This window comes from Lepidochelys olivacea (genome assembly GCF_965140295.1).
Source record: "Lepidochelys olivacea isolate rLepOli2 genome assembly, chromosome: 12".
Classification (NCBI taxonomy): Eukaryota; Metazoa; Chordata; order Testudines; family Cheloniidae; genus Lepidochelys; species Lepidochelys olivacea.
This window is the reverse complement of record NC_140422.1, coordinates 38,462,212-38,483,096: the sequence shown is the minus strand read 5'-3', so window position 1 is coordinate 38,483,096 and position 20,885 is coordinate 38,462,212. Positions and strand designations below refer to the sequence as shown.

Here is a 20,885-nt window from a genome sequence, read left to right as displayed (position 1 = left end):
GCCCCTTCCCTCCCCAGTGGCAGCCACTCACCGGGGCTCTGAAGCTCCCCCTCCTCCATCCTGGTTCGAGAGCTGTGGGGTAACCAGCACCGCTCACATGGTGAAGAGTTAGTGTCACGTGATCAATGCTCCCCACCTATATATGTGCAAAGAGCAGGCATGTTAGACAGCCCCCGTCTGGGTTTGAGGGCAGCCTTGCTCCAGGTATGGACACCACCCGGGGCACTTCTACAGGCAGGTGTGACAGCTGCCTGCTTGGCCAACACACTGGGGACCGAACCAGGGGCTACTCCAGCTAAAAACACAAGAGCCAAGCCCTGCTTTGACCTCTGTCGCTCTGGCTCAGACACCAAACGATTCGGGCAACGCACATGGCCCAGGAGGTGATCCATGAGCACGCTGTCCGAGCCCCTCTGGACACACACAGGTGGACACGGGTTCATTAGACATATTTATTTATGTACACGCTTATACACACAAGTTCCCATGTGTAGGCTTCATTCTCAACTTCAGTGCTGTCTTGTTTCTTGTTCCAGTCCCCGTCGGTTTGACATACGCCCCCCGGGGCCCAGGCTCGATGGGGGATGAGAGAGGGGCGCACACATGATGCAGGGAGCTCTGGAGAAAAGACCCAGAGGGTGGATCCAAAGAGGAATTGTGCCTGGCCGGAGGGGTCTGTGAGCCACCATCCTTGGATGGCCTTGTCCGGGCTCCCGGAAAGGAGAATCCAGGCACCACTGCTTGGGCCGTGCTGTGCAGGTGGCATTGGCCAGGGCAGCCCCTTACAGAAGGGAGGGAGTTTGCAGGCAGGTGGGGAGGGGGATATTTGCCCAGACTCCTGTTCTCTCCTGCTAGCTCTGAGAGACCGGCCTAGCGCTCTCACCAGCCTGCCCTCACCCCAGCAGGCGCTAAGAGCCGTCAATACCTCCAGCCCCATCCTAGGCCTCAGTTCTGCCCGGGCAAAACTTCCACCAACTCCACTGGGGCCCCAAGGGCAGCTGGGGCAGGATTCCACTGCCAACGGGGACGTGCCCTAGGACTGCCCCCATGCCCAGGGGCACAGCCCGGGGACCAAGGCTGCACACAGAGTGGGTGAGCAACTGGGCACCGGTAGAGGCATTCAGGTGGATGTGGAAGAAGTTGGCACCTGGGGATGCCCAGTGCTGTTCTAAAGGTGCCAGGCAGCCTCCCTGAGCTGCCCATGCTGGCGCAAGGCTCTCAGCCAGCGGCCAAGGGATTGGCAAAGGGGAGAATGAGGCTGGTGCTCCCCATAAGGATTTCTGGGCCCGAGGGACACAAGCTGGCATAGGGTTTTCTGCTCAAACCCCCTTGCCCTGTGCTGCCAACACCCCCTGCTATTCCAACAGGCTATTTACGAGCCGGACTGGCCAGGAGGTCTCAGCACAGGGCTGGGAGTCAGGGGAGCTGGGCTGCCTCCCGGCTGTAACACCAGCTCCCTGCGTGACCTTGGGAGAGGATCTGTGCCTCAGTTTCCCCATCTCCAAACCGAAGTGCCAAACCGCCTGTTGGATGCTGATTGTGAGAGGCTGGAGCAAAGCCTGGGACCGGGGGAGGGGAGGGGAGAGGAGAGAATTGAATTTCTGCAAATTTGCCCCCAAACCTAGAAAATCGCATCGGCCAGGGCTGGGGAGCAGGGAGGCAGCCCATGCTGCAGAACCAGCACCGAGCCAGAACGAGACCCCTGCTGTGGGCGGGTGTGTGGGGGAGAAGGTGGGCGAGGGGGGGCTGCCTTTAGACATATACAACCCAGAGCACAAAAATACGGTAGCAGGGAACACTCCCTCCCTCCAGCTTCTGTAACATACGGGGGGCAGTGGGTAGCCATGGGCAAGGGTCCAGCGCAGGCCGGGTGTGTCCCTCTCTCAGCCTCAGGGGACACTTTCAGAAGAGCCGTTTGACTTGTACCCATTGTGCAATCACCCCCCCCTCCCCATTCCAGCCTCCTGCAGGGCCCTGGCTTGGGGCGAGTCCTGCTTTCGAACCCATCGCTGGGCCGCAGCCAGCGGCCGCGGGGCGTGAGCGGCGGGTGACGGCCGCGGGGCGTCCTGCCAGGCTGCCGAGCTGGGCTGGGGCAGGGCTCACTTGACGTGCTCGGCAGCGTGGGAGGAGCAGTAATACTTCTTGTGGGCGATGAAGGTGGACAGGCTGCTGAACTTGATGTTGCAAAGGCGACAGTATCTGTGGTTGCCGTTGGGGCTGGGGCTGGGCAGGGTCTTGCTGGGCGCGGTCTGCACGCTCTTGTCCGTGGAGCCGGGCGGGGCGGCGGGCGTGGGCCCAGGCTCTCTCAGAGCCGCGGGCGCCGGTGACATGGTCAAAGGGGCGGCGGGCGAGAGGGGCAGGCTGGGCCGGGGGGAGCCGGTGGGCCGGGGGCTGCCGTTGGAGGCTGAGGAAGCGGTGGGCTCCTTGCCGTTTAAGCTGTCCTTGCGGAGCCTGGTGAGGGGCTGGGGCGGGGAGGCCGTGGGCAGAGGCGGCAGGCTGCTCTCTGGAGCGCAGCCGGCCTGTGTCCTGGCGGCAGCTTGGGCCACGGCCTCTGGCAGTCCGGGGCCTGCCCCTGGCTTGGCTCCAAAGAGCCCGTGGGCATTACGGAAGTGCTCGATCAGGTCTCCCTTGACGGCCCCATTGAGTGGGCAGTAGGGGCAGACGGCCAACGGGACCTTGGCCCCCGAGAGGTGGAGGGCTTTGGCGGTGCCGTAGCGCTGCACGGAGTCCACGCCGGAGGCACAGGGGTACGTGGCCGGCAGGGCCAGCGGTTTGGCCACCAGGACCCCGGGGCTCACCGACGACACCGCCTTCTCCACCTTGACCCGCACCCCATCGGGCTCCTCGCCCGGCATGTCCGGATTCTCAGGGGCTCCACTGCCCCGGCCTTTCAAGGGGGGTGGCACGGCCCCCTTGATCTTGTGCAGCTGCTCCAGGGTGCCGGCCTGGAGGGGCACGGCGGGGCAGTAGTATTTCTTGTGGGCCAGGTAGCTGTCCAGGCTGTTGAAGCTGATGCGGCAGGCTGTGCACTCGTGGTAGTCCGCCAGGGGCAGGAGCGAGGCGGGCAGCACCTCGCCGTGCAGCCGTGGCTTCTTGCTCAAGTCAATGGGGCCGTCGGCATCGGGGCTGGAGCTGGGGGAGGGGGCAGCGCCCTGGACCTTAGCCACAGAGATGAGAGCTGACAGCATGGGCGGGACCTCGGGCCGGGTGCCCCCCGCCAGCTGCTCAGCCAGGGGGTGGGCCGGTCCCAGGGCAGGGCTGGCAGCGCCGTGGATTTCGTAGAGCTTGCGGCGCTTGCGGGTGCGGACGGGCTGGTGCAGGAAGGGCACCTTGGGGGCGCTGGGCCGGCGCAGGGGGGGGTCGTGGCGCGAGGCGCAGTAGAAGCGTTTGTGCACCGTGTAGGTCTCGTGGCGGCTGAAGCGGATGTTGCACGCCTCGCACACCGTCTTGCTGGGGTCGTCGTCCGCGTCGTCCACCGAGCTGCTGGGGCTCTGGCTGTCCTCGCTGGCCCGGCCCGCCCCATCCGCCTCGGGGGAGCCCTCCTCCACCTTGATCTCCGGCTTGGCCTCCGCGGCAGGGGCAGGCGGGCTGGCGTCCCTCTCGGCTTCCCCTTCCTGCGGGGCCAGCCCCGGGCCTTCAACGGCAGCGGGGGGCTGGGCTGAGAGCAGAGCCCCGGGCGTGGCCGGGCCCTGGGGCGTGGCGGGCGTGGCTTTGGCCTTGCGGGCGCCGGGCGGGCTGCCCTCGGCCACACGGCGGCTGGAACAGTAGAGCCGCTTATGCACGTAGTAGTTGTTGATGTTGTTGAAGGTGATCTCGCACTCGAAGCAGGTGGCGCCCTTGGGCAGCGGGGTGCTGGGGTACAGGGCCGGGGGCGCCGTGCCGTGGCCCTGCTTGAGCCGGCTGTGCACCAGTTCCGACATCTTGGCCAGGATCTCGGAGGCCTGGGGCACGACGGCGGCCTCGGGGCCGAACATGTACTGGGGCAGGAAGACGTTGCCGCCGGCTGCGCCCACCCCTGGCTCGCTGGGCACCGGGCTAGACCCTGGCGTGGGGCTGGCGATCTCCGACTTCACCTTCACCGAGGGCAGGCTGTGCGGGGACGAGGCCCTAGAGGAGGCTTCTGGCTCCGACCTGGGACTGGCAGCCGGCTCCGCCAGGGGGTTGCCTTTGGCCGCCTCCACCTCCCCTCCGGGGCCGTCCGTGGGCTCCTCCTTGATCCTGAGGGGTGGTGCCGCCTCGCCCGAGGAAGACGAGGCTGAGGGGCAGCCTTCTGTGTGCAGGGGCCTGGCCTCGCCGTTCTCCAGCTCGTCCGCCGGGCACGGCTTTGCCGCCGGGGCGTTGGCAGGGGACTCCGGCTGTGCCAGGGCCGGTGTGGGCTCTGCCCCTCCCAGGACAGCGGGCAGGGGGCCATGCAGGACCATGTGCTGCCGGAGGCTGGCCAGGCTGTCGGCCACGGAGCCGCAGAGGCTGCACTTCAGGATGGGGGTCCCGCTCGGCTGGCTTGGACCTGTCGGCGGGGAGGGAATGGGGGGCATCAGTGTGGTCACAGGGCCTGGCCAGGCAGAACAGGCCCCATGCCCTGCCCAAGCCCCCTCAGAGGGCAGGAACCACAGGCCCAGCCCACACAGCAGCATTTCTTAGGGCCAGGAGAGTCTCCTCCCTCACCCCTTTCCCTCCCACCCTGCCGGATCCCATCTGGAGCGAGTGCCCGGTGCTCAGTGACCCAGCCCTACGTGCTGGGGGCCTGGAGCGGACAGCTCTGCCTGGCAAGGGGCACAAGCAGGGGGCCTGTGGGACGCGCCTGTCTGGATGGCAAACGTCTGCCCTGCCCCAGGGCCAACTCTGCCTCAGGGCGCCAGAGTTCCCATGGACCTGGGGGGGTGGGGCAGGGGCAAATGACCCCCTGTGCCAGCAGTAGGTGACTCGAGCCCTGTGAGTCTGTGTCAGCCCTGCGGTTAAATGCGCCTGGCAGCTGAGACACCAGTCCCAGATCTCCTGTCCCCTGGAAGCCTCTGTAGGGAATCACAAGGGCAGGGCAGGGGCCATTTCCCAGGGCCACCTGTGTGGATCGTTTGCTTCGCTAGTCAGTTTCAATTTCAGAGAGGTTCTGCACAAACAACCCCCACCATCTGGGGTGATCACAGATGCACTTTCGATCCAGTTTGGGGCCAGCCCTTTGTCCCCACTGGCATGGAGCAAACGAGGCAATTCCAGCCTGGGAACCCCAGCCCAAGCCAGAAGCTCCAGCGGCCCTGGGTACAACTGACACAACCAGACAGCAGCCTTACTCCCAGAGAGTTGGGGAAGAGCTGGAGAAGAGGCTGGCTAGGGACCAGGCAGTTTAACAGCAGCACTGATGCCCATCAATGCCTCTGGGCTCCCCATCCCTGGCAGACCAAGGCCAGCTCTGCCACCCTTGGGCATGCCAGGGCCCGGCACAAGAGGGGCGACACAGCCCGGGGGGACTCACCTGGTGTCAGCGGCTTGGCAGCTGGGAGCCCGGGCCCAGGGGAGTACACCTCGCCCTTGGAGCCTGGCTGGCAGATCATGTGGTTGGTTACCAAGTGGCTGTACAGGATGTCCCGGGTGGTGGAGATAAAGCCGCAGCTGTGGCAGATGCCTGCAGTCACCGGAATGACAGCGAGAGGAAGAGCTGTGAAGGCCATCGCTGCCAGCGAGCTTCACAGCAGCCGCGAGCGTGCCCGGGGGTCTGGCCGTGCTGCAGCTAGGGGGCGTGATGGCAGCGCGCCTTGGGGCGAGCTCGCTCCGAAGGCACAGCCTAAGCGAGCCGCTCGAGCACGTACCCGGGCTCCCTGCTAGCTGGGGTCTGTCTGCAGGGTCGACATTCCCACTGGCACTCAGCATGGCTCGAGCCCCGGGGCAGGGGAACCGTACTGTCCGTCTTTCCAGCTGGGGAGAGTCCCGGTCTGAACGGGAGACACCCTGCTCCCACCAAGCTGGGCTCCCTCCCCAGCCCGTCGGTAAGCAGAGCCTCAGCGTGCCGCTCCCTGCTGCATGGTGACGGAGCCGCGGCGAGCCGGCCACTGGGGACACCGCGCCCTGGAGCCCGGCCGAGGGACCCACCGTTCAGAGTGTCCGTGTGCACCTTCAGGTGACGCTCGCAGTTGGCTTTCGTGGTGAAGGCGGAGAGGCAGATCAGGCACACGAACGGCCTCTCCCCTGAAAGGCAGAGGGACGGGCGTGAGACCAGGCGCTGCCCCCCTGCCCCCATCGGAGCCGGAGCCTGAGCACGGAGAACCCAGCCCAGCGGGGAGCTGCAATGCAGTGCAGCCTGCTCAGCCAGGGAGAGAATGGGAGCAGGGGGACTGCGGGCGTGCGGGTCTCAGGGCTTTGAGGGGGACGACTGGGAGGTCCCAGTCTTAAAGATGGACACACAGCCGTGCAGTGGTGGGGCATCTCCAGAGAGCTGACTGACAGCTCCCCAGTGGGGCCGCCCCACCCTGCCCCTGGAGGATGTGATGGGTTCGCTGCTTATTTGGCTGCATGTGGGAGCCAAGCCCTGGAAGCTGTCACTGGGGGCGCAGAGGGGTCACGGGCTGGCTGCCCTCACCCCTGGCCAGAGGCTGCCGTCACACAGCCGGGGGATGGGAAAGGACAATTCTGGCTTGCAGAGAATTTCCAAATCTCAGCATAATCCTCTGAGAACGGGGATGACGGGGCTCCACCCAGCTCCACGGGGCTTCGGCACGCTTGGCATGCGACGCTAGCATGGCACCTCTTCCCCCCAGAGGGAGGGCTCTGCCCACCCCTCACGCCCAGCCAGGGCTGGGAACGGCTAGAGCCACCGCCAGCCGACGGCTGGGAGGATGAGTGACAGCACGGGCTGCGATGGGTTGACATGGGTCTCTCTCTCTCCCTGCTAGGGAGCAAAGCAGGAGGCGGAACAGGAGAATTCACGGCCCGCAGACCTGCGCTTTGATCCTGCCCGCAACGATCCGGAGGCTAAAGGCTTTCCATAGCCTCACAGGCCCCCGGCCTGGATTGAAGCTCCCATCTCCCTTGCCAGGGGGTGCCCTTACCGCTGTGACTACGCATGTGGATCTCCAGGGAGCTGGCGCTGGGGCAGCTCTTCTTGCACTGCGGGAAGGGGCAGACGCGCTCGTTGGGGTACGCCTCCTTGGGCTTCTCGTCCACCGAGGGCGAGCTGGAGTTCTGGCGGCTGGCGCAGTAGTACATGAGGTGGGCCTGCAGGTTCCGCTCACTCCGGTACCAGATGCCGCAGTCCTTGCAGGGGAAGACGTCCTCTGCCAGGGGAAACTGCGTTACCACAAACCAGGGGAGCAGGGCAGGGGTGATCACTAGGCCCCTTCCCCGAGCCCAGGGCAGATCCTGGCCATGGTGGGCCCAGCAGGGTCATGGAGCAGCCTGCCTAGGGAACAGCCCAGCGTCAGGGCTGGCTGTGCGTCTCCCTGGGACACGCTCCTTCCGACGGGAGTTAGTGGAAAGGGTTAAATAAATGCTACTTCACACGAGCAGGTACTTCTCTAGCCTCCCCCAGCCTCAGAGCCCTGCCCAGACCCTATTCAACCCCCGACCCTGGGAGGTAGGTGCCACCCAGTTTTAGAGATAGGGAAACTGAGGCCCAGTTAGAGTCATAGACTTTAAGGTCAGAAGAGACCATTATGATCGTCCAGTCTGACCTGCACAACGCAGGCCACAGAATCTCACCCACCGACTCCTGTAACAAACCCCTGACCTAGGTCTGAGCTATCAAAGTCCTCAAATCGTGGTTTAAAGACTTCAAGATGCAGAGAATCCTCCAGCAAGTGACCCGTGCCCCATGCTGCAGAGGAAGGCGAAAACCCCCCAGGGCCTCTGCCAATCTGCCCCGGAGGAAAATTCCTTCCGGACCCCAAATATGGCAATCAGCTAAACCCTGAGCATGTGTTAGGGGAAGCATTGCCCAGGGCAGAGCTAGGAACAGCACCCAGAGCAGACCCTGCTCATGGCATGAAGCTGGGGGATGATCTGTTTCCCCATATTGCTGGCCTTCTCCCTCCACAACCCCTTTCCAGGGGTGGTGAATTCTGTGATGCAGACAGGCGTCTGCTGGGAGCCAGGCCGAGGACCGATCGTTTCCCGCAGGGTTGCCTGGTGGCAGCTGCTGACTTACTGTTAACAACAGCTGTGGCCAAGATGGCTGCCATGCCTGCCTGCTGGGGCAGAAGCTGTATGTCCGAATGCAGCGTGGCTGGGTAGGTGGAGTCCCCGGGTTCTGATTTCACTGTGTGGTTCGGCAGGCCCTGCGGCTCGGCCATAACGAAGGTGCTCAGCAGCTCCTTCTCCTCAATGGCCTGGGTGGTTTTGCACCAGATCAATTCACCTAGAAGGCAAAGCTTTGGTTACAGGGGCACCGAGCATCATCGCCCCGCCCCAGTGCCCTCTGCCTCAGTGCCGGGAAGGGATGTGCGCTCTTGAGACGAGCACAGAGAAAACCTCTCCACCTAGGGGCAGATCAATGGTGCAATGACTGTGAGAGCCTGGCCAATGTAGCACACAATGCATGCCCCAGAGGAAAGGGTAAATCCAGCACATATAGCACCTTACTGTGTAGCACTGTGCAAGGAGAGGACACTTCTTCCTGACTCCACCTGATGATCTACTTATGCCCTGAAGCATGAGGATGGATGCCCCCAACAAGCTTCTTTTGGCGAGTGTGACTGCAGGGGCTGCCTGACCCCAACAGGGTGGGCACCCCCAAAGCTGCTCCAGCTCTGTGTGCTCGGAGCTCCAATGCCAGCGAGCCCATGAAGCAGGAGCCGGGGGCTGCAAAGCCCTCTGGATAACGACGTGCAAATGAGGGACGCCAGATTGTTTTAAAGGCGCAAAACAGCTGCCTCCCCAGCACAAGGCACGGGCTCTGGGAAAACAGTTCTACCCTCTGATCCCGTCCGCACAAGACAAATTGCCGAGCGCTGAGAGGTGAGTTCACCGACGCCAAGGGTTTTGGCGGCCTTTGTACAGTAGCTCGTAATACCCACAATTGCCTGGAGGTGGCAATGTCAGCACGTGCTGAGGCTGAGCTGATGTCAGTGGCCTATTCACACTTCAGGCGGAACTTCTCCCTGCCCAGCCTCTAATGGCCTGACGGCCGGGCTAGAGCCTGCAGACCAAGGGGTGGCATTAATGCAAGGGAGCCATCAGGAAGGGCTCTCTCCAGGGGAACAGTTGCCCGGACGCCAGGACTTCTAGCCGTGGAGTGGAGAATACAGACAGTGGGGGAGACTGATGTAGGGCATGGGGGAGAGATGGGACGGTGACTAGATGGGAGCTAATAGCTCTGTCCCCTCCCTAACTTGTACAGACGAGCCGCCTCTCATCCCAGGAGCCTTCCGTCCCAGCTGCGCTCAGGCCGCGCGTCAGCGAGCTCCTTGGCTCTGTAAAAGAGGACGGTGGCCATGTGGCTGGCACCACACACAGCCGCCCTGGGCACAGCTGAGCCGTGCTCCCTGCCCACGCTGGACGCTGCGTTGGGGCCGCTCAGAGCCCGGGCTGGGCTACCGGTGGCACAGCCTAGTGAGCAGGGCTGCGATAGCACGGATCAGTAGTTCCACTCTCAGCCAGCTTTCTGCCGCTGACGCCCTCCTGCACAGAGCCCGAACCTGCGCAGGCAGAGAGTGGACTGGAGCAGGGAACCAGCCAGTGACCAGAACCAGAGCGTGAAACTGACGGGGGCTCATTTGCCTGCCTGAGCCAAGCCATGGGCAGGACGTGATTAGCAGTAGCCCCAATTACTTTCTGCAGCCTGGCCTGAAGGACTGTGTTTGTGGGGGGGAATAAATCTGATTTTCAGGGTGATGTTGGCCCTTTAAACGCAAAAGGTCCGCAGTGGACAGGATGTGGTAGGTGCAAGAAGAGGCCAGGTGGCTTGCTACCCAGTGAATATAATACCAACCCTTCCTGTAGATCACCGAGTTGGCGTCGGCTTCTCCGGACACCAGGGGCAGCCTGGACAGCCAGCAGCGCTCGTCTTCCAGCATCAGTGTCACGAGTGGACTCTGTCAACAGTGGAAACACAGGAGAGAAGATGCGAATGAATGCAGGGCTGTCGCTGATCCATCCCAGCATGGAGCAAAACAAGCCCTGACCCAGCTACCTCTGTGGGGTACCCACTCGCCTGGGCCCCAGTGGTAAGAGCCAAGCCACGGGGGTCTTGGGAGTGGGGGACACAAGGAAGGAGGGAAGGGCCCCAGGAGCGGAGCATAGGTCTCGCGTTGAGATTGGCAGGATCTGGGCACTGCAAGGCTGTACGTGGGAACTGCTGTCACAAGTCCTCCTGGGGTGCCTAGGTGTGGGAAGAGGCACTCAGGGGCTCTGTGGAGATCGATGTGGGGGAGAAAGAGCTACTGGCCAGGCCAGCATAGGGAGCTGGAGAGCTCTGCATGCAGAGACCTGCCAGCATCACTGTAACACTGCCAGGGAAGCTCAGCCCCAGGCAGCTGGGGGTGCGGAGCAGCAGGACAAGGCCACGCCTTGGGGGTGGGTAAAGAGGAGACAGGCTGGGGGAGGAGACGGTCGGGAGGGGGCACTGACTTGCCCAGATGACCCACTCAAAATTGGACTTGTTTGCGTCAAACATTTCAGCGTCTACAAGAGTATTTACGGTAGGGTATGGGCGTGCTTGGATACACGCACGCATGTACATGCAAGACACCCCCGCGTGCCCCGTGTACGCACCACTTGCCGCAGAACTCAGCCCTAGGATGAGCTGTCGCATGCACGCTGCCCCCCACCGAGCTCCTCTTGTCTGGGGGCCGAATGGCACCGATCCCCGAGAGTCACTCCTGACCCAGGCCCCTCCGTTCTCCAGACCTTTGGGATCCCCACCCCGCCCTGCCCCGAGTAGCTGGGTCTGAAGCCATTCTGGGCACGAAGATGCAGCCAGGCACCAGCCCAGGTCACCACTCAGCAACGGCGCAGCATTTGCATCGGCCAGTCGCTGCCGCAGCATCACACAGGGACAGATGTGCGGGGCCTGAGAGCCCTTGGGGTCCTCTCGTGTTGCAGGAGCCTCAGAGCATTGGATCAGGACAGCCCCAGCACTGAAGGGTGGAGCCCCCGCCCCGAGTCCCCCACCTGCGCCCTCGTTCCACTCGGTCAGCAGGCTCCTCTCGGCCCCGCTCTCCTGGCTCAGCTCCCAGCAGCGCCCTCCCCACAGAGCGGCAGGGGAACCCCTCCCCTTTGATCGACCTCAGCTCCGTTCCCCAGAGCCAGCCCTGCTGATTGTCCCACGAGGCGAGCCCGGGGCCTCAAAGCTCTTCACGTATGTCCGTGCATGACCCAGCTGTGCTGCACATGGATACACATCAACCCCTCCCCCTGGCCCATTGCCATTACGGCATCAGCAATACGGCGGTGTGCCGGCCAGGCCGCTGGCCAGCCGCCCCTCGGGCCCCACATGCTGCTGGCGGGCTCTGCATTCGCACTGACAAGCATGTTATTTCCTCTCCTGCTTAACTCGGGGTCTAACAATCCCGCATGCCCCCTGCGCAGGAAACACTCGCATCACCCCTGGCCTCGGCGGAGCGCCAGTGACGGGGGCAGGGAGGAAGGGGAATGGAGAAGGGAGGGATTGTCTTCGCTTGTCCTGGTGTTAGCAGGATGCTAGCAGGGGTGGGCAGCACAGAGAACTCCGCATCCCTGTGGAGACAGCGACGGGCACCGGGTTCACATGCCACGCAGTGCCGTGGCCTTGTAAATCTGATGGGGGAGAGATAACGTTTGCACAGACCACGTGGTGGCAACAGCAGACCATGAAGCACCGGGGCCGATGCCTCCCCTCTGCTGTGACAGGGGGGCAGCCATCTGCCTTGTAGAACCCGCCCCCTGCCATCATGGGCATGGGGGAGACGTGGTTGGGTCACGCTGACCCCTCGCTGATTAAACATGCCCAAGACACCACCTCTGTGCACAGAAACAAGGCCCAGCAGGACATGTGGGACCCCCTACCCCCAGAGCTAGTTGGCAGTGTTCCAAGGAGCGCCCTCCCACCCATGACAGTGGGGTTAAAGCAGGGTCAGGCATGGGCAGAGGGACACAGGGATGCCCCATCTCCAGTGACCCACAAGTTTCCAGTCCAGCTTTATTCACCCCACCAGTTACACACCAGCTTCTCCCAGGTGACCGGTTCGTGGCATCGTCCCGGACCCGGTTGGCTGGCTCCCACGCTGGGCCACCGGCGGCGTGAGCACCAGGACAGTGCAGGAGGGGAAGAGCACAAACACACACCGCAAGAGTCGTGTCCCTTGGGGAAGGGCGGGGGGCTCACAAAGAGAAGGGGAGCTCCTCTGGAAGGGGAAAGAAAGAGGCCCGAGCACCTGGGGTGCACCCCCTCTGGAGAAGCGTCAGGGCTTCAGCAGTATCCGCCTCCCACTCCCCGCTCGGGACTGGCCTCAGACCAGCTCTGCCTTCATGCGTCTCTAATGAATATTAATAAGCAGAGGAGGGGGAAAAAAATAAATCTGCCTGATCCTTCGATGGCTGCTGCGGTAACGATATGAAATCTAATTATTCGTCCCAATATTTCTAAACCCTTACACTCCGACTGACAGGCTGGGTCGGTTTGGGCCTTATCACCGCAAGGAGCAGAGTGCTCCCAGCGTGATAAAAACACACACACACAGACACGCACACACGGTTTTTGCTGATGGTGCAGAAAGGATCCTAATTTTTTGCATATATTTTTCCAAAAAAAAAAAAAGAAGTAATGCCTGGAGCAATCCAAGGTCAGAGAGGCGGGTCGGGGTATGGAAATGGGGGGGGGGTCACCGCCAGTATTGGGCAACGCATTCATAGAATCTGAGGGTTAGAAAGGACCTCAGGAGGTCACTAGTCCAACCCCCTGCTCAAAGCAGGACTAATCCCCAATTTTTGCCCCAGATCCCTACACGGCCCCCTCAAGGATTGAACTCACAACCCTGGGTTTAGCGGGCCAATGCTCAAACCACTGAGCTATCCCTCTGACCCCACTTAGGCCCCCACAGCCTGGCTCAGCGACCCTCCGATCCCAAACCGGCCCCCACGGCCCAGCCCAGGAACCCTCTGACCCAAACCAGCACCCTCGGCCTGGCCCAGCGACCATCCAACCCCAAACCAGCCCCTGTGGCCTGGCCCAGCAACCCTTCAACCGCAAACTGATCCCTGAAGCCCAGCCCAGCAACCCCAAATTGGCCCCCAGGACCCAGCCCAGCCCCCCTCTGGTCCCCGTGACCTGGGCCACCCTCCTCCCCAAACTGGCTCCGTGACCCTCTGACCCCAAACCGTCCCCTACAGCCCGGCCCAGTGACCCCAAACCAACCCCTGTGGCCCAGCCCAGTAAGCCTCCGACCCCGGCTCCCAAGTAACCCTACAATAACGAACTACTCCCCATACTCCCACACAAAGTGACCCCCGCTGCCGAGGGACCAAGCACCAGCCATGCACATACAGAACCGAGGGGAACGGGCTAGTTCAAGGAGCAGCCCCTGCCTGTGAGAAGTCCGCCCCCATATTTACACTGGTTTGGTCGAACTGCAGCCAAATTCAATGGCTCATCCCCTTCCTGCACCCCCATCCCCACAAATTCAGCAGGGCTCAGCCCAGGCCCGGTCTCCCTTTATGTCCTGGCACAATGCTGGGGAGGGATCGGGGAGGAGCGAGGCCCCAAGTCCCCTCTGACAGATAAGTGCTGGCCACCTGGCATGGCTCCCCCTTCACATGCCCCCGTCTAGGGTGACCAGATAGCAAGGGTGAATAATTGGGACAGGGGGTGGGGGTAATAGGCACCTAGATAAGAAAAAGCCCCAAATATTGGGACTGTCCCTATAAAATCAGGACATCTGGTCACCCTACCCCCGTCACAGCGCCATGCTGTGTCTCGGTCCCCCCCCCAGCTGCCCAGTGGCTCTCACAACCCTCCTTGTTTTTCTCTTAACAATGAGATCAGTGTCTAGATTCTGAACCGGCCCCGATAACCATCAGAAACCCTATCTGCGCTGCATCCGCTCGCAGAGCTTTATCTGGGGCAGCACCGACCCCTTGCTCCGCCACTCAGACACCAGAAGGCACCCCGGGGGCAGGGACCGGCCCCGCCAGTTAGCCATTAACTTTGGGTGGAGGCTGCCCAGGGCTTTGGGGCACGGAGGCAGCTGGGTGGGGGAGGAAGAGGAGAATAAAGATGCAGGCGAGGCCGGCCCAGGCCCTGTTACAGCAAGCAGCCCGGTGAGCCCTCAAAGCTGGGCTGGGCAGCTCTGTGGTTCACGGGCACTGGTCCAGGCAATAGTCACGACACCCCTGTGCCCAACAGGGCCAGCAACATTCTCGGGGGTCCCTGGGAGTCCGTGCCCCCATTGCCTGGTGGGGGAGCAGAGTCCAGGCTTAGATCCAACCCCCTGCTAGACTCAGACGGCTGGGTGGCACCGTGATGCAGACCTCTTGCCTGAATAGAGGTGGCCCATGAGCTGGCCCTGCAGGGCTGCTGCACAGGGGTCATAAGCAGTGTGGGACACCTGGATTCCTTGTGCCTCCAGGCAGAGGAATAACTCGAGCAGTGGAGACATGCCAGGGCTTTTATCTATGGGGGTAGCGGGCCACCCCTCCCTAGCTGGGTTCCTCTCCAGGGGGGCTGTGAGCCAGGCTGGTTACTTGGCAGTGACAAGGCACAGGACTTCACTTTGCCCTGCTAAGGGAGAGCCCCGTCCCGTTAGCGCCGGAGGTGAGGCAGTCTCACCTAGTGGATTGAGCACTGGCCTGGGACTCCGGGGAACTGGGTTCTAGTCCCAGCACTGCCACTGGCCGATTCTGGAGAAGTCACTGCCCTGTTCTGTGCCTCAGTTTCCCCATTTTACAGCTGTCGCTGACCTCCTTTGTACAGCGGCTGGAGATCGACAGGCAAAAAGCCCCGTGTCCGTAGCACAGCTCGGTGTTCGTATTATTAGGTGGAAAGTTGGGCTGGCCCGGGCTGCACTTTGCACAGCTTGAGCGGACGGCCCTGGCCAGCGACGGTGCCGGTGGAGACGGCTTGTGGTGCACCTCCAGCAGCAAGGAGAGGGGATCAGGGAGTCCTTCTTAAGAGCGCTTGCTGTTTGGATGTCAGTTCAAGGATCAGCACAGGCTGCCCCAGAAACGTGGCTGGCCTGGAGTTCCCAAGGCCCATCGGTCAAAGAAACCTGTGGAAGTGCACTCCAGCAAAGGCGCCCCTTGGTGATGTCATCCCAGCAGCCTTCCCGCAGGTCGGGCACCACAATCAGAGCCCGACGGACAAGCCAGGCCCCGCGGCTTGTCCCTGGGCAGGATGGCAGCCTGTAACCAGATGCTCCGGGGAGGCCATGCCTTGTTCTTCCTCCCCCCTCCTCAAAAACAACAAAGGAAAAGTGACTGAAGGGCGATAGTTGCTATCAGGGATGGAGCTGCGATTCCTTCCTCAGTTCTCTGGGCAGAGATAGGAAGGGAGGCGAGCGGCAGAGAAAAGCAGGGCTGGAAATCATCAACACGGCTCGATAAGGGAGCTGCTGAAATGGGAGCAAAAATATTTAGACAATAAATGAAGTATCCGAAAAGCCGTGCATATCTTTAAGGAATCAATCATCCTGTACCGGGTGTCTGGACATACGGCGCCAAAGGAGAGATAGCCGCTGAAATGGAGAGATAAGGGTTAATCAAGGATTTAATTCAGCAAAGATAAACAGGGCCTGAGCTAAAAAAGAGAGAGAGAGAGAGAGAAAGACACAGCCAAGACGCTTTGTCCCAATATTTCTTGCAAGAACCTTAAAGTTCTGGACGATCCCGCTGCCCCCTCCCAGCTTCTGAAGATATAGTCGGGCTACAAGTTCAGCTGGGGCCTGGCCAAGCCCCCGCAGCGTCGGGCCAGGGCTGGGAGGGAAATCCATCGAAGGCACAGCTGTCGCCTCAGCCCATCCTGCTGGAGATGGCGCTGTCTCTGTAAGCTGGGAATCCGCCTCCCCGCGGAGGAGTGGCTGAGCTGCCAGTGAGCCAGGCTGGGCACAGACGGCACTGCCAGGCAGCTCGCTGGGCAGGTTTCACCCGGGCTTGGGAGCAGGCTCCCAATCCCGCAGCAAGGGCATCTCGTCACAGCAGCTTGTCTGGATCAGAGGAGGCTGGGGTGGGGGAAAGCCAAGCCATCCCTGCTAGCTTATCCACTACTGTGCACCCCACTTCCAAGCTGGCTTGTCCCCTGGTCCTCCCAGTCCATGGAGAAAGGCTGATACTTCTTAGGCTGCCAGCCCCCAGAGCCTGTAAGCTCCTGGCAGATGGTGGGCACCATGCAGGCAAAATAATGAGTGGCTGAATGGAGCACACTCGGGACAGGGGCCTGGAGGCACTGGCTTTATGCCAGGTCTGCCAATCTGCTCCCATTTGTGTCTCCCAACCACCAGCCTTCCCCGGCCTAATGGTCAAAGCTGCAGATCCATCTTCCAGAGAGGAGAGGGGAACACGGCCCCCCTGGAGTCACCAGTGCTGCCCCCGACTGGTTGATGCAGCCGCCTGTGACTCACTGGGATGTTCCTACCCGCCCCCCATCGGCGGTTCTGTGCTGCTCCTCGCCATGCGCCCAGTGCAGGGCTCGGCTCTCCCGGGGCGACCAGAATCAACCCCCCACAGCAGAAAGGCACCTCTAGTACTGCGCGAGCTGGGCAGGTGGCTCTGCCAGTCCACTAAAGTGGGCAGAGTCTGGCCGGGCACACGGGTACCACGGGGACCGCGACAGCCACAGGCTCCCCAGCTCAGCCTCGTAACTAACAGCCAGGGAGCCTGGCTTGGTTAATTAAAGCACGTAACTGCTACAGAGACTCTCTCGCCCTCCCCCGCATCTCACACACCATGTGTATTTATGATACCTTACACACTCGTTGCACCGTCCATCCATGGAGCTATACATAAAGCTTCAGACATTGCACCCTGATGTGGGCAGGTCAAGGGCATCATCTCAATATTAGTCCTGGGGAAACTGAGGCAGAGAAGTGACATAACCGAGGTCACCCTCTGAGTCAGTGGCAGGGTCAGGATTAGAATTTGCAGCCCACACCCACAGAGTGCGTGAAGCTGCTCTGCATCCCTGCACTCTATCAAGTAGGACACCAAGCCCGAGCCCAAAGGCCCGTGTCCCTTCAGCCCCCTGGGAACTGAGACACCACGACTGCCCTCCTGAAAGGCATCACTGTCGGGAGTCTGGCTCCTTTATTTTCCAGTGGCAACTGGGTTCCAAACTCTGTGTTTGTACTAGTTCTGTGCAGAAACACTGTTTGGAGTTTAGACTGATCTTTGTGTAGCGCCCGCGGTCTTTATTAGGATCATCCCTCTCCCCAGTAACCTTTCAACGCTGGCTCTCTTGGCTCCATCAGATGGGAAGAGAAGCCCTGCGCTGTCAGAGATGTGCACCACGACAATGCACACACAATAATAGACGGTGGATGTGCAACTTCAACCGGCAGCTATGCATGCATTTGCTTGAAAATATGGACCACGAGATTCCATATACGAGACAAGAAGAGTATGTTACCAAAGCATCCCAGGTTCTCCTACAGTCATCCCTGCTGCTCCCAGCCTCCCCTGGGCCAGAATGGGGCAATCTCTTTGTTGACTTTGGCCCTCCATTTTTTGTGTGAATTGCCTGGCTCAGCTCCCATGAGCTTCACTGGCAGCTACTGGACACATGTCCAATGGAAAAACCACATCGTCTCACAAACTTCACTGCGAGGCTCCAGCAGTCGCTATTTGAAATGGGAACAGTTCCGCCCGGCCGTAGGTCACACGGCACTGTTTCAGTTTCCTGATTGGATGAACGGAACTTCGAGTACCTCGCAATTGCGTATTTGCAGGGCTGGGGTGGCCGATGCGCCCAAGTGTGCAGAGAGGCCCGACACGGTGAATGGGCCGTGTGCTGCTGAGAGCCCTGCTGCGGGGACGCACCGTGGCACCCTCACTGGGAGCTGTGTGCCGATCACCGAGCCCTTTGGGAATTCTGGGTGGGTGCCCTGTTGTGCAGCTTTGCCCGGGGCATTTTAAAAGAGCAGGAGGGGAAAAGCTGCAGAGGAAGCTCCCACCCACCGGTCCCCTGGCTCCCTCCGGGCACACACCAATGCCAGATACGTTTCCCGGTGTGTCCCTCCGGCTGGTCCCCCCTCTCCCTGCATCTGTGGCAGCCTGGTGTGAGAAGGCAGCACACACGCCTACCAGTGGTGACTCTCGGAGAGCGAGAGCACCAGGGGCCGAGACAGCCACAGCCCTTGAAAAGGCGAATGAGCGCTGGGGAGCCACTTCTGCAACATTCCCCCAGGTCTAGACAGGCGTAGGTTCCTGGGGGCAGGGATCTGTAGGTTTACCAGCCTACGAAGCGCCAAGGGCACCTGCAGAATCTGGACCTGTGCTGAAGAATGGGAGGCAACAACGGATAGTGGTCATCTGCAGGAGCCGGCGAATCCCAGGGCGCTGCTCTGATCCTGGGGCCTTTCCTTCCCCGATGTCCCCAAGACCCTAAAGGAAGCCTTTGGCATATTCTGCAAGTGCGGACAGAGCTTCCAAGCAGACTACTAAAAGTTTGTGCCGTGGCTGGAAGATCTACCATCCTATGGAATTGGCCAGGATGATCACAACGTCACTCGTCCGACCAAGAGTACTGCAGAGCAAAGGGCAGAGAGAAGAAATGCTCCCTCACAGTACGTCTGTGATGAGGGTTAGTACAATGGGTGGAGGGGACGGGCGGGGATGACGCACAGTGAGAGACAACAGGGCGGAGCAAGCTTGGCTTGGGTCTCTGTACAACTGACAGTGGTGGATTCAGAAATTAAGCCCAGTAGGTAGGAAGCTCCAGCGGGGATTTCAAAAGAGATCACAGGTCTGTTAATCAACGCACTTCTAAAGCCTGGTGCTGCTGTGATATAGCCCTGCATTAATGAGATGAACAGAACAGGAGAGATGGCAGCTCACGTCCCACACATGGACGGCCACATTTCGGCACCAGGGAACTGGGGCCTCGGCTTTGTGTTATAATTACACCAAGGTGTTTGGAAGGGACTGGGGAAAAAGGGATTCAGGCAGGCACAAGCCTCGGAGACAGCCGGTGCGGTGGGAAAAGCAAACTTTAGGCCTTGTGCCAAACTGCAGCTTGGGGTCGGAACCAGGAGGGCTTTGTGGTAACGGTTTATCAGCAAGAACAAACGCACCCCATCCATCATCTTGACCGGACCTGTGCACTGGGCCAGGCCTTTTCTCAAGGGGTGTGCGTGCATGAGAAGTTAACCCCTTTAGGTCACTCACAGAGGGACAGAGCAATTCTCAAGAGCCTGCCAAAGTGAGTGACAAGTAATCTCATTGCCACGGCCACATTGCTGGCCAGCCCCAGCTAGCACTAAACCTTGCAAGAAAGGCTTCCAAAGAGGCGACCGATGCCCCACAAGAAGACATCTTCCAGGCACTGTCCATCACCACAGAAGACTGAAGCGCAAATCAGCCACGTTGCTTCTCCAAGGGATGGGTGTGCGCGTGTGAGCGGAGGGAGATACCAGCGGAGTCAGTCACTGAGGAACATCACATCCCCAGTGCATAAATTGTGGTAGGGAGGGAAATTCCTGCCAGAGTCTAGATCTGGAGCCAACTAACTCCTCCTGCCTGTAACTCTCACTCTTTTCCCTTCCGACCCCTCCTCTTTGGAAGAGATTTACGTCCCAATTACATCCCATTTCCACCACCATTTTAAATAAGCAAACAGGAGAGAATTCGCTGGCACCCCTTAGCTGACGGCGTATTGACAGTTACAATGGCCTCTCCCTAGAGAGGGTCTAGCGGACTGCATGCAGAATGGGGAGCTGCCAGGAGCTCTTGGGCAGAGCTGGCTTTTCCTAGATTTCTTGGTGGGGAAAAGTGTTTGATTAAAAAAAAAAAAAATTAAAACAATGATTGAAAGTTCCCATTGGCTGAAACCCGGAATTACAGCATGTGAGATTGACGACAGCCATGCAGAGACTGTTCATGGGTAAGACAATGTTTCATGGGATTTTTTGTTTAGGGAAGGGGGGAAAAGGAAACCCCTGGAGTGCTGTAGGGCCGCGAGGGGTGGTTCTTCCATGGAGGGGACAGAGCTAGTCCTTCTTGGTAGGGACAGAGGCCCTGGAAGACCTTGCCCAAACTGGCTGCATGGGACCCAAACAATGGGAGCACAGAGTGGTTCTTACCGTCTCGCTCTGCCCCAGAGAAGCCGGCTCGCTGTGGATATTCCCTGCGTACGGCCCCCAGGACAATCCCTCTGGCAGGCTCCGCCTAGCACGCACTCTGCTCTCCCCCTCCAGCACGACCAGCTCCAGCTCATCTAGGGAGAGAGAGGACAAGAGGAGGGTGAACGAGGGGCCTGGATTCACCCTGCTGCCCCACGACAGCCGGCAGCATTCAAAGGGCATGGCAGTAACCCGTCAAAGCCAAGCCCAACCTAAGAGCGCTGCACGCCTTCCAGACTACAAATGGTCCCAGTTAAACAGGAACAAAGTCAGACCTTTGCTCGCCGATTTAAAAACACACAAGTAACTGACTTCTCATGGGATCTGCAGCCCATCAGGAAGCAGGTGAGCGTCAGAGCCTGTTTGCAGGAGATTTCCAGGTCAGTTTGGTGGAGTCAAGAGATTCTCTGCTGGTTCAGAGAAGGATCAACTTTTGGGTGCTTTGCTGCACGGACCCAGCCGCACTTCCTGTTTACCAGGCACTGCGTACTCTTTCAATCTGAGCGACATATCAATTCCCTCGGGAAAGGTCTAGGGACTAACTAGGTGTGGCTGAGGGAGGCAACGAGTGTCACGTGGATACGCAGCTGCTACAAATAGAAATGCACAAAACCCAACAGTGCTTGCGTTCTGCACAGCTGGGGGCAGACGGGGACA

At 60.6% G+C, this 20,885-nt stretch overlaps 1 protein-coding gene across 4 annotated transcripts in view; it reads right to left on the bottom strand.

The window, feature by feature from the left end:
- Positions 1-438: 438 nt before the first annotated feature.
- Positions 439-20,885, bottom strand: part of ZFPM1 (zinc finger protein, FOG family member 1) — a 114,629-nt gene continuing 94,182 nt past the window's right edge. For 3 of the 4 annotated variants that reach the window (XM_084644848.1, XM_084644849.1, XM_084644850.1), the window contains exons 4-10: positions 20,190-20,323; positions 9,917-10,019; positions 8,135-8,344; positions 7,041-7,265; positions 6,085-6,180; positions 5,471-5,620; positions 439-4,507 (exon numbers count right to left, since the gene is read on the bottom strand). In XM_084644848.1, the coding sequence (XP_084500974.1) occupies positions 2,100-4,507; positions 5,471-5,620; positions 6,085-6,180; positions 7,041-7,265; positions 8,135-8,344; positions 9,917-10,019; positions 20,190-20,323 (3,326 nt within the window). In that variant the 3' untranslated portion in view covers positions 439-2,099. The remainder of the gene's footprint in view (positions 4,508-5,470; positions 5,621-6,084; positions 6,181-7,040; positions 7,266-8,134; positions 8,345-9,916; positions 10,020-20,189; positions 20,324-20,885) is intronic. The other variant, XM_084644851.1, reaches the window with a different exon arrangement.